We start from the raw sequence: 14,469 nt of genomic DNA, 5'->3' as shown, positions 1-14,469 counted from the left end.
GATCACTCCCACGGAGATCCTCCGTGGGCCGGGCCAGCGCAGTGTGATGCCGGAAATCGCATCTGCGCATATCCGCAGCGCCAGAAAGGCTTCTGCGCATGCCCACACACCGAAAATCACATCTGCGCAGGCGTGATTTTCGGCATCTGGGCATGCGCAGAAGCGATTTCCGGCACTGCAGACACACAGAGACACGATTTCTGGCGTCTGGGCATGCGCAGAATCGATTTCCGGAGCCGCAGAAGAGAGTCCCCATGCCGTGCTGCGCTGGTTTAGCGCAGCGGGTGGGGACTTGCCCAGCGGGTGGCTCGGTTCAGGGGCGGCTTGTGGGCCGGTTAAACGGCCTCCATGGGCCACAGGTTGGGGACCCTGTGCTATGCTATGGCTTCCCATAACCCCCCATGGCGGAGAGGGAAATGGCAGCAGAAATGAACCCATTCCATGATGGCTTCCTGCCTGCCTGCCAGGGCACTGAACTGAAAAGACAGTTCTGAGGTGCTCAAGTGGCCTATCTGGCCTGCAGGATGAACTCCTGCCTATTACCAGTTGTTGTTGATAAATATTAATAAAGATGATATTATGAATATCCACAACAGAATATTGTTCACAACAGAAAAATACAAAATGAGAATACAAAATACATAATAAAACAAAAACAAAACAATACCCCCCTCCCACAAACACACTTTTAAAGCCAGAGCTGAACGCCTGGCTGAAGAGAAACATTTTCATCTGGCACCTAAAGAGATACAATGAAGGCACCAGGTGAGCCTCCCTGGGGAGAGCATTCCCCACAAATGCCCCACTTGTGGCACACAAAGAAGGGCCTCAGATGATGACTGCAGGGTCTGGGGCGGTATATATGGGGAGATCCTTGAGATATTGCAGTCCTGAGCCTACCATGCACTTTCCCCCTCCATTTGCTCTTGTAAGGAGAATAATATTTTTTTGTGAGCGCTACTTTTGAGTACTTTCAAAAGCTGTCTATCTGACTACTTGGAATGAATGGTTGCAAGAACCCAATTTAATTCAAGCAAATTCACATATGTTCACCAATATAAAATAAATGCTTCAATTCTAAATATAAAAGAGAGCATGGTGGGCTTTACTTCTGAGTAGTCAAGGAATGCACAGAGGGCTAAAACAGGAAAGGGAATTTTGCTCAGGGAAGCTAGGCTCAAGCCACAATGTGTATCAAACTTCAGATTTTTAGCTGTGGAAATGTCCTAGTAAATTATATATATATACGTATATAGCATTACCTTATGCACACTTTTTGGATTGTCAAGCCAAGCATAATACATTTCCTCAACGTAATTTGAATTACTTCCACTCAAGAATGGTTCTGTGGCTCCTGGTGAAACATAACTCCGACTTGGCAGAAATTCTTTTTTGTTTACATTTTTCTTCATCAACGAACAAATGCCACGATGTTTCAGGGTAGCAGCAATCAGCCGCAAATGACTCATTTTTGTGTATTTCGTAGATGATTTTCTATTGAGAGAAAACGGTAAAAAGGAATTAGAAAAGCAGCCAACACTTAATGGGTATCTTGCAATTAAAGGCTTTCCTTTTTAATAGAGCGTCTACTTAGAAACAGAATCTTGTCCTGGATGACAGAAATCCAATTCCTAAGAAATACTTAACGGTGAAAGCCATTGATTTTAACAAGAATTATTAGCACACAGCTTCCTGCAGAGCCGGAAGCTACACTTGAAATCTAATTCAGCAACATTAGTGTTTCAAGAAGACAGCGTTGTCATTGCTTCTGCTTAATCCCTAGTTGATCCCCAATAATTATTACAATAACACACTCTTACATCACTATCTATCCATGTACAGTGATGCTATCACTGTGATTATTTGGGCTGATAGTTTATTGTTCCTCACCAACAGATTTTTCTATATACATCCCACAATGACCACTTTTACACATATTGCATAGTCTATCAAGGTAATTTTCAGCTAAATGAGAAAAAGATCCTGTGAAATAAAAGAACTCCTGATGTCAGGAATGCTAAAGAAATTACGGTACTTCATTCTGATGCGCAGTTTATAGACTTATCTGTATTCATGGGCAGCAGACAGGAAGTCAGTATTTAAAACATCTTGACAATAGCAATGGGCAAGAGATGCTGTGTTAGCTTCCTGGCAGGTGAGCTGCTGTTGCTTAGAGAGAAGGAGGGGGCAAGGAAATGGGGAGACTGGGGCAGCACAGATGTTCCAGTGGAGTCAATCTGGTGCCCTTTGCACTGCACTACCCTCCCTACAACACCACCCCTCTCCCAACTGATAAGCAACAGTGACCCACCTTTCAGGAAGCAAGCAACCAAAACAGCTCCAATCCAGCAAGCAAGCCACTTCTGACTAATGACCAGAACGTCACAGTAATTCTTCATTTTTATAACCTTGTACAGGATTTATTTATTTTTTGCCAAATGCCATACAGCAGAACATCAATCTGATCACACATACTTTCACTAAGGATATGCATTGGAGTTTACTCACGCACCACACACCGCCCCCCAAAAAGGATGTTTCAGGTTGGAAAACTAAGCTAATCAACAAAAGGCATTGCTATACTGTCTCATTTAGATGCTCTTTTTTCAATCCGTCCTTTAAAAATGTCACTTTGCCATTTTTGAGAATACATATGGAAAAAGAAAACAGAACAACAGCAATAACGACTACATCAACCATAATGAAAAACAGTAGTGAAAACCTCCTGAGATATTAGGATCACTCCATGGTTGAAAGATTTAGTCTCTTACAAGTGGCTAGTTAATTCATAAATATGAAAACTCTGTTCTTACCTGCTCATCTTGATAGTCCCTCCTTCCCATTTGCTCTGCCCTTTATCTTCAAACCTCCTTAGCTATCACATATTCTTCCTTTCTGTTTCTGTTTTTCAGTCCGCTGATTGTAACATGCATTTTCTTTAGCTACCTTGGTCTTATTTCCCTGTCTAACCCACAAATCTATTCCTGTCCTTACAACCTGCGGGTAGTTTTAATCTTTACATATATAATTTCAAACATTTTACAAACTTTAAACTATCTAGTGACGTCCCTTCTTCTCTTTCTATGATTCATATGACATATCATACTTTTACTATAACCATTCAAATCAGTTTTCCACTTTTACATCAATCAAACATTGTATACTCTGTTGACTTTATCTTAATGCTGCCAGCGTTTTCAGCTCTTACAATTATTTTCCATATATTGAATAAATATTTTCACTCTTCTCTAAATATGTGTTCTTCCTGCTCTCTTATTCTGTGTGTTAAACCTGCAAGTTCTGCATATTGCAACATCTTAAGTGGCCAGTCCTCTTTTCAAGGGACCTCGCTCACTTTCCATTGTGGGGCTAATAGACAACAGGCTGCTGCTGTTGCATACATAAATAAACTTTTCTGGCACCTGGGGATTTCTGTCTGGGTTATTCCCAACAAAAGGACTTTTTTGGGAAGGTAAATTTAAACATTTTTTTCAAGTCATTATAGATCATTTCCCAATATTCTTACCCCTTTCTACATGTCTACCACATATGAAAAAAAGTTTCCAAAATGTATCTGACAACTGTATATCCAAGTTTTCAGAAGGAATGGGGCTGGAGAAGAAGGAAGGAAACTTCCTTCCACTCATTAGTATCCAATCCATAGCATTTTTTTTAAAATCTTTATAGCCAAAGGCTATTTCACATGATGAATTAATTTCCCTACTTGTTTCTGGGGTGATTTAAATACACAATATGAAACAGGACAAGAACAACAAAAACATTAGGAATTAACTTTATGAATAAATGTATTTTTTGAAAAATAGTTAAAATATTATTTACAGTGTAACTGTAAAATTAAAAGTTTCCCCCAAAAGGGAAATCAAAACCATCTTTCTGTGGTTATCAGTCAACTTAAAAATAAAAAAAAATCCCTTGAGACTACAAAGTCATGTCAGTGACTTGTTACAAGAATTCTAAGATCTGAAATATAAAATAAACATTCATAAATGTACAAGGAAAACACATACATAAGTATATAAACCACATGTCTGAAATAGTACAGGAGAGCAATCCTGAAGCCATTTTGACTCTCTCAAACCATTTTGACTCTCCCAAATTGACCTCAAATATTTCTCTGCAAGGAGAAAGGAAATGGGGAAGCCTCTCCATTGTCTCTTGCTTACCTGCCTTAAGGGCGTATCTGTGTATGAATAGGGTGAGCCTGTGCCTGGTTTGAGGAATTAAAGTAATTACCATCACGAAACAATAGCCAGGCTGCCCAGCTAAAGCAATCAGTGACCATTAACAGATATCCTGACAAACAGGATTTCTATTGTAGACCGCCTTATGTAATGTATTTCTGCTGTAGACCACCCCCTTTTGTGATGTATGTATGATGTTTTTGGGGTGGTCTTGAGCTACAGGGTGAGCAATTTCAGAAGTCCATATAAGGGCTTGCTCACCATTGTTCTGGGTTCCTCCTCCCTCCTGCACGTGATAAGTGAAGACCCTGTTGTAACAGTTTAATAAAGATCAGGCTTACTAGTTGCTTTGCTTCTCAATATTATCTGGTTGGCCTCTGTTATTTTCTCTTACCAATAGAGAACCCACTTAAGGACTCTATATGGGGTCTTGGATACCCCATAAGGGAAAAGGAGCAGGTTTTTTTCTATAACAGTCCCATTTAAACAATAATCCATCTCAGGGATGGATTATCCACATGGTCAGACAGATTTGCTTACTCTCACAAAGTTTAGTATCATAACATTTTTCATTCAACCTTATTAATCAATATCTATGAAGGGAAGGTAAAGGTAAAGGGACCCCTGACCATTAGGTCCAGTCGTGGCCGACTCTGGGGTTGCGGTGCTCATCTCGCTTTATTGGCCAAGGGAGCCGGCGTACAGCTTCCGGGTCATGTGGTCAACATGACTAAGCCGCTTCTGGCGAACCAGAGCAGCACACGGAAACGCCGTTTACCTTCCCGCCGGAGCGGTACCTATTTATCTACTTGCTCTTTGACGTGCTTTCGAACTGCTAGGTTGGCAGGAGCAGGGACCAAGCAATGGGAGCTCACCCCGTCGCGAGGATTCAAACCGCCGACCTTCTGATCGGTAAGTCCTAGGCTCTGTGGTTTAACCCACAGTGCCACCTGCATCCCATCTATGAAGGTACACCTCTTCAATTAATGGAGATATGAAACAGAAATCACTAAGTAGGTCAGAATGTAAAATGAGTGTCAAATCTGTTTAATCCTCAAATTTTCCTCAGTAAATCTAGCTTATTTTTTCCTGGTGTTTATTCCACAGCAGAAACTTGGGCTGCAATTATAGATCCACTTTCTTAGGAGTAAGCCCACTGAACTCTGAACAGATATATGCAGTGGTACCTTGGGTTACAGACGCTTCAGGTTACAGACTCCGCTAACCCAGAAATAGTACCTCGGGTTAAGAACTTTGCTTCAGGATGAGAACAGAAATCGTGTGGCAGCGGCGTGGCAGCAGCAGGAGGCCCCATTAGCTAAAGTGGTACCTCAGGTTAAGAACAGTTTTGGGTTAAGAACAGACCTCCAGAACGAATTAAGTTCTTAACCCAAAGTACCACTGTAAATGATTACACTGCTCTCAGCAACAATACTCAACTATCTGAGACACATTGCATTATCCCATAAGAAAAAGCCAGAAATTCCTAGTTTATTCTAGTTTACTTAAACCACAATATGAATACATAGCATGCTGGGGTTTGCATCCCATTTGCTCAAGGTTCTGTCCTCTCTTCACATGTGGGTAAAAGAAACCAGAAAGCATAGGGACTGAATGCAGAATTCTGGTTTCTTGCTCCCAAACAGGCCAGGAATGGAAGTTTGCTCAAGATCAGGACAGGCAAAAGTTGAACCAGTTGTGTTACTCCACCTCAACCCAAAAATTAAACACAAATTTCCATCTGGAAACAAATGTTAATTAAACATGGGGTTTATCATAGGTTTAAAAAAATGTATGTTTGTGTGAAAGAGAACTGGATTGCAGAAGAAAAGTGATTCGTATTTATCAAACTGCTGGGGTATAATAAACTAAAGTGGGACAATAAACAGCTGAAGGGCTTTAAAGTATCAGTGCATCTTCTTATGTATATTTATAATACTCCTTAAAACAACTAAATACAGCAATAACCTAGATAACCCCTGCTAAAGACACCATCTGACGGCACAAATGATCCTGTCAATGTCTAACTTACCTCTAACCTCTTGTTCTCAGTCAATTCCCCCCTAAGGAGAAGTTTGCAACAAACTAATTCTGGTACCAGGTATAATCTTAGGAATGATCTGATTCTTTTTGAACTCAGGTGGAACAATGGAACTACGTATGTCATAAGTCAACAAATTCCCTGGAACAGGTTTCAAAATGTACAAACCCACATATTTCTGCTGACAGTTAATGCCTCTGGAAAACCTGAATATTCGCATTTTCATGAACAGTCATAACACACCTCAATAGGCTTCACTAAAATTGAACTAAGGTTAAATTCACTAAAATTGGACTCATGGTGAATATTAACTTCTGGTATGATGAAAATCTACGGACCAGACCATCATACATGGAGCTGCCCTATTAATCACACAGCAAATAGGTATAAAATGGATAATGAATTCATTCACGTTATTCCATAAAGAGCTTCAACACAAGGTGAAGATCAAGATCAGCACAGGCAAGAGTTGAACCAGCTGTGTTACTCCACCTCAACTCCAAATCACAATTTCTTATCATTGAGTCCCCCTCTAAAACAGATAGATCTGCTGGTAGTACTTATTATTAAACCAAATAAAATAAAATAAATGAAGGGATTCAGAGTGACATAGACCCGAGGTATGTTTTAATATCCCTGAATAAGCCATTTATAACTATAAATCCAATGAAAGAATCTTGTGTGTTGTTGCTCTGTGGGTCTCCAAAATTTTATCAAAACAGGCGGTGCCAGAGTCCCCAATACCTGTCTCATAAAATATGGATCGAGAGTCAGAGCAACCTGGTATACCTCTTAAACAGAGACCTAAATCACATTGAAAATAGTGAGTTTAATCTTTTTAGAACTGAGACTGGGAAGAGATATTTTAACACAAAAGGCCACAGAGGTGGTATCAAATATCACAAGGAACCTTCCCAATACTGCTATCCTAAGTTTTTGGAAATAAGCTCAAAGAAAAAAAGTGATATTTCCTTCAAATAAATCCGTATGGCTAGGGTGCAGACAAGGGACTGGGGTTGGGGAGCTTCTGTTGCCTTAGTTTAAGGTAATGGTTTGATTCAGATGGGAGGGACGCGGGTGGCGCTGTGGGTTAAACCACAGAGCCTAGGACTTGCCGACCAGAAGGTCGGCGGTTCGAATCATTGCGACGGGGTGAGCTCCCGTTGCTCGGTCCCAGCTCCTGCCAACCTAGCAGTTCGAAAGCACCTCAAAGTGCAAGTAGATAAATAGGTACCGCTCCGGTAGGAAGGTAAACGGCATTTTCGTGCACTGCTCTGGTTCGCCAGAAGCGGCTTAGTCATGCTGGCCACATGACCCGGAAGCTGTACGCCGGCTCCCTTGGCCAACAAAGCGAGATGCACACCGCAACCCCAGAGTCGGCCACAACTGGACGTAATGGTCAGGGGTCCCTTTACCTTTATTCAGATGTAAAAGAAAGCCATGTTTCCATGCTACACAAACAAGTCTCAGGCTCATAAGCTCCCCGATACTGTCTTATGCAGCAAAGGAGAAGAAAACCAAACTAAGTGCTGATAACTTGGAAAGTTACAGTTCCCTTGGACCAAAGTTAAGTGCCAAACAAGAATAAAAAATGTAGTTTCAGATTCTGGCTCCCTCCCCCCCCCCCACACACACACTAATCATGGTCCAAGCAAATGATACCTCCATTTTACCAAAGCTTGAACAAATACCCACATCGGTCTCTACAGCCACAGAAGGTGCTGCAACCTTCCAACAGCTTGACCTCATCCCCAAAGGCACACTCCAACATGGAACAAACACCACAATCTGCTTAATTTTATGGGGTATCTAGGACCACTACAACTTACTCATTCAACCTGGTTTTGTGTGACCAAAGTTAAGCTTCTAATGAGTGCAGATTTATTTGTTTTTTAAGTGTCGCTTATAGGCGTACATATCTGTATTTTGTAACTTTTTCCAAGCTCTAGGGAATCCATTCACAAATTTTTCAGTCATGAGGCCAGGTCCTCTTATAGCTCAATAACTGGTTAAAGAACTGGAGGCAGGGGGTAGGAATAAAGGGGCAGCTTTCATAACTAAGGGAACTAAACATTGGGTGCTTCTGGATCATAGAATCACAGAACTGTAGAGCTGGAAGGGACCCTGAGAGTCATCTAGTCCAACCCCCTGCAAAGCAGGAATCTCAACTAAACCATAAATGACATATGACCATCAAAGCTCTACTTAAAAACCAGATGAGTTCACCACCTCCCAAGGGCAATCGTTCCACTGTCAAACAGCTCTTACTGTCAGAAAGTTCCTCCTGATGTTTAATAGGAATCTCCTTTCTCATAACTTGAAGCCATTGGTTCAACTCCTAGCCTCCAGAGCAAGAGTAATCTTTATAGGAATGATGCTTTTTTACTAGTCATAAAGACTCTGAAATCAGGGTGCAGACATTTCATGGGATACCTAAATTATTGAGGATGATAAGAACCCAAGCAAATGAGGAAGAGTTCCAAAAGGACATTCCTGAATGGGAAAATGTACAACAAAATGGGAAATAAAGTTTGATGGAGCAGCAACTTGTTCAGAATCTGGAGTCTCCAGAAGAGATACTGAGGCTGTGCTAATTAGTTCAACAAAAATGCCAACTTGTGTGTGGGCACTGTGAGAAGGGAAATATTGATAGGTGACATCCAATATTGCATAAATGGACTTTTGCTTAAGTGGCATAACTTCCCCTTCTCTTCCACACCACCCCCAGCTCTCCAAAAAATCTGAACATTCATGTGCTAGTACTGTATTTGGTATCTGAACAAAGGCAAAGGCGGGATATAAATGTAATAAATAAGACAAGGAGCTTTTAATAATTAAACTGTTTCTGATATCAATTTATGTGAAATCACACAAGTATATACCAAGTAATATTCCCACGTATATTTCTATAACAGATTTGGCAAATATATTCCCTATATTCCGAACAAAGTGCTTGATTAACCTGGAGGTAGACTGTATGAACTCTGTATTAATTTGTAATGTTTTGTTGGGTCTCTGGACCGTAATAAAGATTGATGATGATGATTTGGCAAATATATACTGAAAATCATACTTTAGTCTTTTATTAAGAATATATTAGACATGAGACTGTCTTTCCGATACGCACAGACAAATAATGTGTATATTTTCTTTTGGATTTGCAGGGATTCTTGTAAAACCACCTAATAAATTAACTGTTGCTTCCCTGTTAAACATGTTTAATTATACACCCTCCCCTTTTCGCATTTATCACTTTTCTTCTTAGTAATGCGCTGGCAAGTTCACAGAGATATCCGATGAAGCGGAGATGAAACGCAAGGTCCTGAATCGTTCAGCCAGATACACAAGCGGCAGCCAGGTTACGTTAGCTGAAAATTTATGTACCTTTTAAAGCAGAGATGACCCCATCCATTTAGGTTTCATGCCTGGCTGGACCACGTCTACCAAAGTCCATCACCATCAACACTGCCTCCTTACTCCAAATACATACCACCAACCGGTTCGGCCTGCACGGAAGCAGCCCAGCAACCCTAAGCTGCACCCATAGAACCCCAGCCCTCAGTGACACATTTAAAACAGCGGTTTGATTGATTGATTTCAAATCCATCTTCCGCTTCCAAGTCCGCCCTCCCCGTTGGGTCAAACTGAAGGGCACCTCTGCCAAGGCAACTAGGCCTTCCCCTCCCAATTATCACTACAATGGAAAGATGCCTCCAAGTAAATGTTAGGGAACCATCAAGAAGACCTTTGCTTAGAGACACCCCCCCCCAAAAAAAATTTGCTGATTAAGCAGCTGTGAAAGGGAAGATCATCCCATCCCTCTCCCCCATTCATCCTCATCCAACCCCCTCCCCATTCACCTCCTCTCTCCCATTCATCCAACCCCCTCAGTTCCCCCTCGCCCCCTTTATTTCTCTCCCCCCCCCCCACGGATCCTTATGATCATCCTGGCGACCGGCCAAGGCCTGAAGAGGAGGAGGAGGAGGAAGCGGCGTGTGTGAAGCGGGGGGGAGGGGATGTCGCTCCGTTACCATAGAAACCCGTGGTTCCTCCTCCTCCATCCCCCCCCCACCAGAGAAGGGGACAGACCTCGTTTAATTCCCCTCCCCTCCGAACAGAGAAGGGGGGGAGCGCAGAAAGAGAGAGGGAGATACCTGTTGTGTCACGTGAGGCGCGCGAGCCCGCCGCTCGCCGAGGGATGCTCGCTGAGGAGAACAAGAGGCCCGCCTCCTCCTCCTCCTCCTCCGTCGCCCGCGCTGAGGTAAACGCGGCGGGGGCGGGGCCTGGCGGCGGGAATTCGCTGTCCGCGCGCGGGGCGGTGCTGGAGCGAGGAGGGGGAACCCGCGTCGGCATGCGCACGCGCCAGCTCGCCCGCCCGCCCGCGGGAGCGGAGGAACGTGTGAACTGGCCCGCCACCGCGCGGGAGTTCACACTGCCGCTTCCACGCTTCCGAGGGGTACATAGAGGGCCTCTTTTTTTCGTCCTCGACGCCTCCGCCGCCTCCATGGGTTTCCCCCGTTTTTCCTACCTCTTCTCCCGAGACTGCGGAAAAGTCGGTGCGCTTCAGTTCCTCGAGGTTGTTTCCTGCCTTTCTGGGGGCTGGGAGGGGGGGGGGCTGGTAAATACTCACCGTGAAGTTGTTACAGTAAGTGCCACGTTTTGAACCAGTGTTTCTAGAAAAGAAAAAGAAAAATGGTTTCGGTCATGCTGCGTGCCCTTGAGTACCCCCAGAAGGAAAAAAGCACAGCCCCAATAGGTGCGTCACTATGCAAACAAAAATGATTGGTTTATTTATTTATTTTTACAAGTGCAGGCTCCACGTGTTTCTTTGAAACTCCTTTTTTAAAATAATTTTTATTAATTTTCAATTACATTCCAATAATAGCTTCATTGTAACAATGCCAAATTATAATACAATTACTAATACCAATCGTTCAAATGCCAAATTATATAATTTAGGTGCCCCACCCCGTGAGCTAGAATTGATGGTTTGATGATTTTCTTTATTTCTTCGTTCCAAAATCTTACTAATTTCAATTGCATTCCAGTCAAAATAATAATCCCTTATACAACAACTGCAATATTAATAACTTCCATTCATGTTGACACATTAAATGATTTATAAAACAACAAGCGAGGCACTTAAACTATATCCTTGTTTTTCCTGTGTGTGGCAATTATTCTGTCCCTGGTGTTTCTTCGAAGCTCTTGTGCACCTCTTCCCATCGCAGACGACCCCTAAAAATGATTTACACGCAACAGTCGAAACAATACACCTGTGCAAGACCTCTGAACACCAGCAGTAAAATGACAGTGGCAAACATGAAAATGTAAAGGGAGGCGAACCGCTGAAATTGATGGAAACGGTTTTTAAAAGCTATGGCGGGGAGTGGATCCTCACCATGTGACAGAAACCCAATAGCACATCTCTATCTCTGGAGTTTCGCAACTGGGGCATCACCACAAAGAAGCCCCAGTTAGGGAATCTTCTTCCTCCTATATTTAAAACAAGTATTATTATTATTAAGTGAATTATGTACCGCCCTATACCCAGGGGTCTCAGGGCAGTTCACAGAATAAAATCAAGGTATAAAACCACAAAATACCTAATTAAAAAAAACAAACCCAATATTTTTATGGCTTCAGTATTAAGCCAGGTCTCCACCCCGCCCCACCGCTTTGCTTAACATCCAGCATGATTAATAGTTCTGGCATGCTAGAATTGATGGTTTGGTGATTTTCTTTATCTTAGCATTCCAAAATCTTACTAATTTCAATTACATTCCAGTTATGTAGTTGGGGTGGCCTTAAAAGCTTGCTCACCATTTTGTGATCTTGGAGGCCTGGTGATCTAGAATTTGTAGAATTATTCCTAGCTTTCAGTTTGTTTCAGGTTGCAGCCTTGGTATTTTCAAACACCCGCTTTATTGATCCCTTTCTAGTTCTGCTGCCGCTGTTGCATAGAATAATAGAATTTTAGAGTTGAAAGGGGCCCCAAGAGTCAACTCCCTGTAATGCAGGAATCTCAACTAAAGCATCCATGGCAGATGGCCATCCAACCACTGCCTAAAAACCTCCAATGATGGAAGTCTCATTTCAGTACCTTTATTCATAATTTACCCATGTAGCTGGACATAGGTTTAGGATGAGCAGACCCAGAGGCTAAAGTCAAAGATGTAATTTATTAAAGCCTGTTGATAATAATATACATGTATTATTTCATCAAGAAAATCCAGATACTCTTGAATTTTGTTTTTGTATCTTTCCATCTATGATCAGTATTTGAAATAGAATAAAAGGAAAGTATCTTAGACCTTGACAACATGACTGGTAATAACTGAAAATCCCCATTTATAAGAAATAATTTTATCCCTCCATTCTCTGCTGGAATATATAGCTAAATGACACAAGCACAACATTGCAACATGAACTGAGTTATTTCTTTAGTTTCCTATCATACCTTTTTTGCTTATGTTTTCTTCCAGGCTGCAAATTTGCTTTGATTATGTCTGTTGCTATTTTTGCTGTGCTTCATGGAGCAGCAGAGCAACAGCCAACCAAGGTCTGATCTGTAGAACTGATTAAGATTGTCACTTTCTGTGGCATAAATATCAACATGTATCACAATTTTTGTTGAGGTTACAATGCCGTGGGAATCAAAGCAGAAATTCACCTGACCTAGAAAGAAACAAACAGAGTAAAAGTGCTGCAATTCATTCAATAGAGCAAGTGTGTAGCTAAAATGGCTTTACCAGGGTCAAACTATCTATATAATGACAAAGAAATTTTAAGAGGAAGCAGGTGTGAAAGCTTTGTATTCTAATTAAACACTGGGGTCACCAATGCAGTGTCCTTGGGGACTTCCCCCTAGCACTTGTGAAACTTCAGAGCCCTTTTATCAAAATGTACTTTGAATGTGCTTTAAAGGTATAGTTTGTACACAGCCTTACAGTGCAATTTACCAATATAAGCTTTCATTTGATTTGGAGTGAATGTGTCAAGACCACATATAAAAACATGCAAATTCGATATATTTCACTTTAATTCTATCTTTGCCTAAACCTCATGGAATGTTGGTTATCTGAGGAGTGCACAGACTATCCTATTGGAATTTAATTTGTAATGAGGAATATGTATACTTCTAAAAGGGAAAAAAATAACAAATATAGACCCTGAAGTGGTGAAATATGTTGGCATAAATGTTTCAGAGCAGTTTGCCTTTTCAGCAAAGTTACCTAGTATTGTGTCTGTGCTTCAGGATTCTCACAAATAATAGACGCTTACGACTGAAGCCATGGATAGCCAGCAAACACTGGGAAGTTCAATTCTGTCCAAATTTCTCAACATCATTTGCTAGTGACTAATTAATTTTTGATGCTTGAACCTTACCACCTGTAAATGAAGCAAATTTGAAAAAGTGGATCATTGTCGCAGTTGACATTAACAGATTTTCAATGAAAAGAAAAGGGGGGAACTTGTGGGCATATGGGGTTATCTCCTTAGGGAATGCCCACAATGAGGCCATTCTCTGTGGCAATGTGTTCATAACGTTGGCAGATTACCAGAGAAATGCTTGTGCCTCATATGTTGAAGGTTACACAGGAGTCCTTGCTATCGGCTACTCTGTATAGTCCTGATAATCATCTAGATGCCCATTATTAGTATCTTTGACAGCTTTTATATGCTGTAAAGGAAGAACTTTAAGATTGAGGTGTGGGGAGGTTGACATATGCTTCTCCTTTATTTGTAATATCATGACTGGTAGCTTATTCTAGAAGTGGGAATGCCTGAAGTAATCACTGGTTGTCTTTAAAAGGATGACGGATCACTCTTGTCATATCCTTATCATATGAGCATTCACTCAGTGTGGCGTGGTGGATGAAAAGATACATACAAGAAATTCCATGAGCAGATTAGCCCACAGAACTCACATTAGCCTTGGTTTAATGTGTGTTTTTTGGGACTGCTGCTTGTTGAGTTTTATGACTTTCATTGAGTATTACCATATCCACCCTAATCCAGATTTTGCCTTGTGCTTTGATTTTGTGCCACTATTATTGGTGAAACTCATGAGATAGCCTCATTAATTTGCCAAACTGACTGAGATGTTCCAGTTCTTCAATTAGTTTTCTATGAGGGAGAACTTCTAACTGAACAGTGTCATTAATATGACATTTTGTTTGCTTTATTTTTCATTTTTCAGTGCCTTAAAATATTTCTTGATAG

The 14,469-nt window shown here is 41.5% G+C and overlaps 1 protein-coding gene across 2 annotated transcripts in view; it reads right to left on the bottom strand.

Annotated features, from left to right (window-relative positions):
- OGDHL (oxoglutarate dehydrogenase L) overlaps nucleotides 1-10,524 on the bottom strand; it is a 64,041-nt gene extending 53,517 nt beyond the window's left edge. Inside the window, exons 1-2 of one of the 2 annotated variants that reach the window (XM_081004909.1) lie at nucleotides 10,398-10,524; nucleotides 1,263-1,494 (exon numbers count right to left, since the gene is read on the bottom strand). In XM_081004909.1, coding sequence (XP_080861035.1) covers nucleotides 1,263-1,469 — 207 coding nt within the window. In that variant the 5' untranslated portion in view covers nucleotides 1,470-1,494; nucleotides 10,398-10,524. Of the gene's footprint in view, nucleotides 1-1,262; nucleotides 1,495-2,813; nucleotides 2,925-10,397 lie in introns of those variants that run through there. The other variant, XM_081004908.1, reaches the window with a different exon arrangement.
- Between the last annotated feature and the right edge of the window lie 3,945 nt (nucleotides 10,525-14,469).

The sequence above is a fragment of the Podarcis pityusensis genome (genome assembly GCF_964106645.2).
Source record: "Podarcis pityusensis genome assembly, chromosome: 5".
NCBI lineage: Eukaryota > Metazoa > Chordata > Lepidosauria > Squamata > Lacertidae > Podarcis > Podarcis pityusensis.
This window is presented reverse-complemented; position numbering and strand designations above follow the sequence as displayed.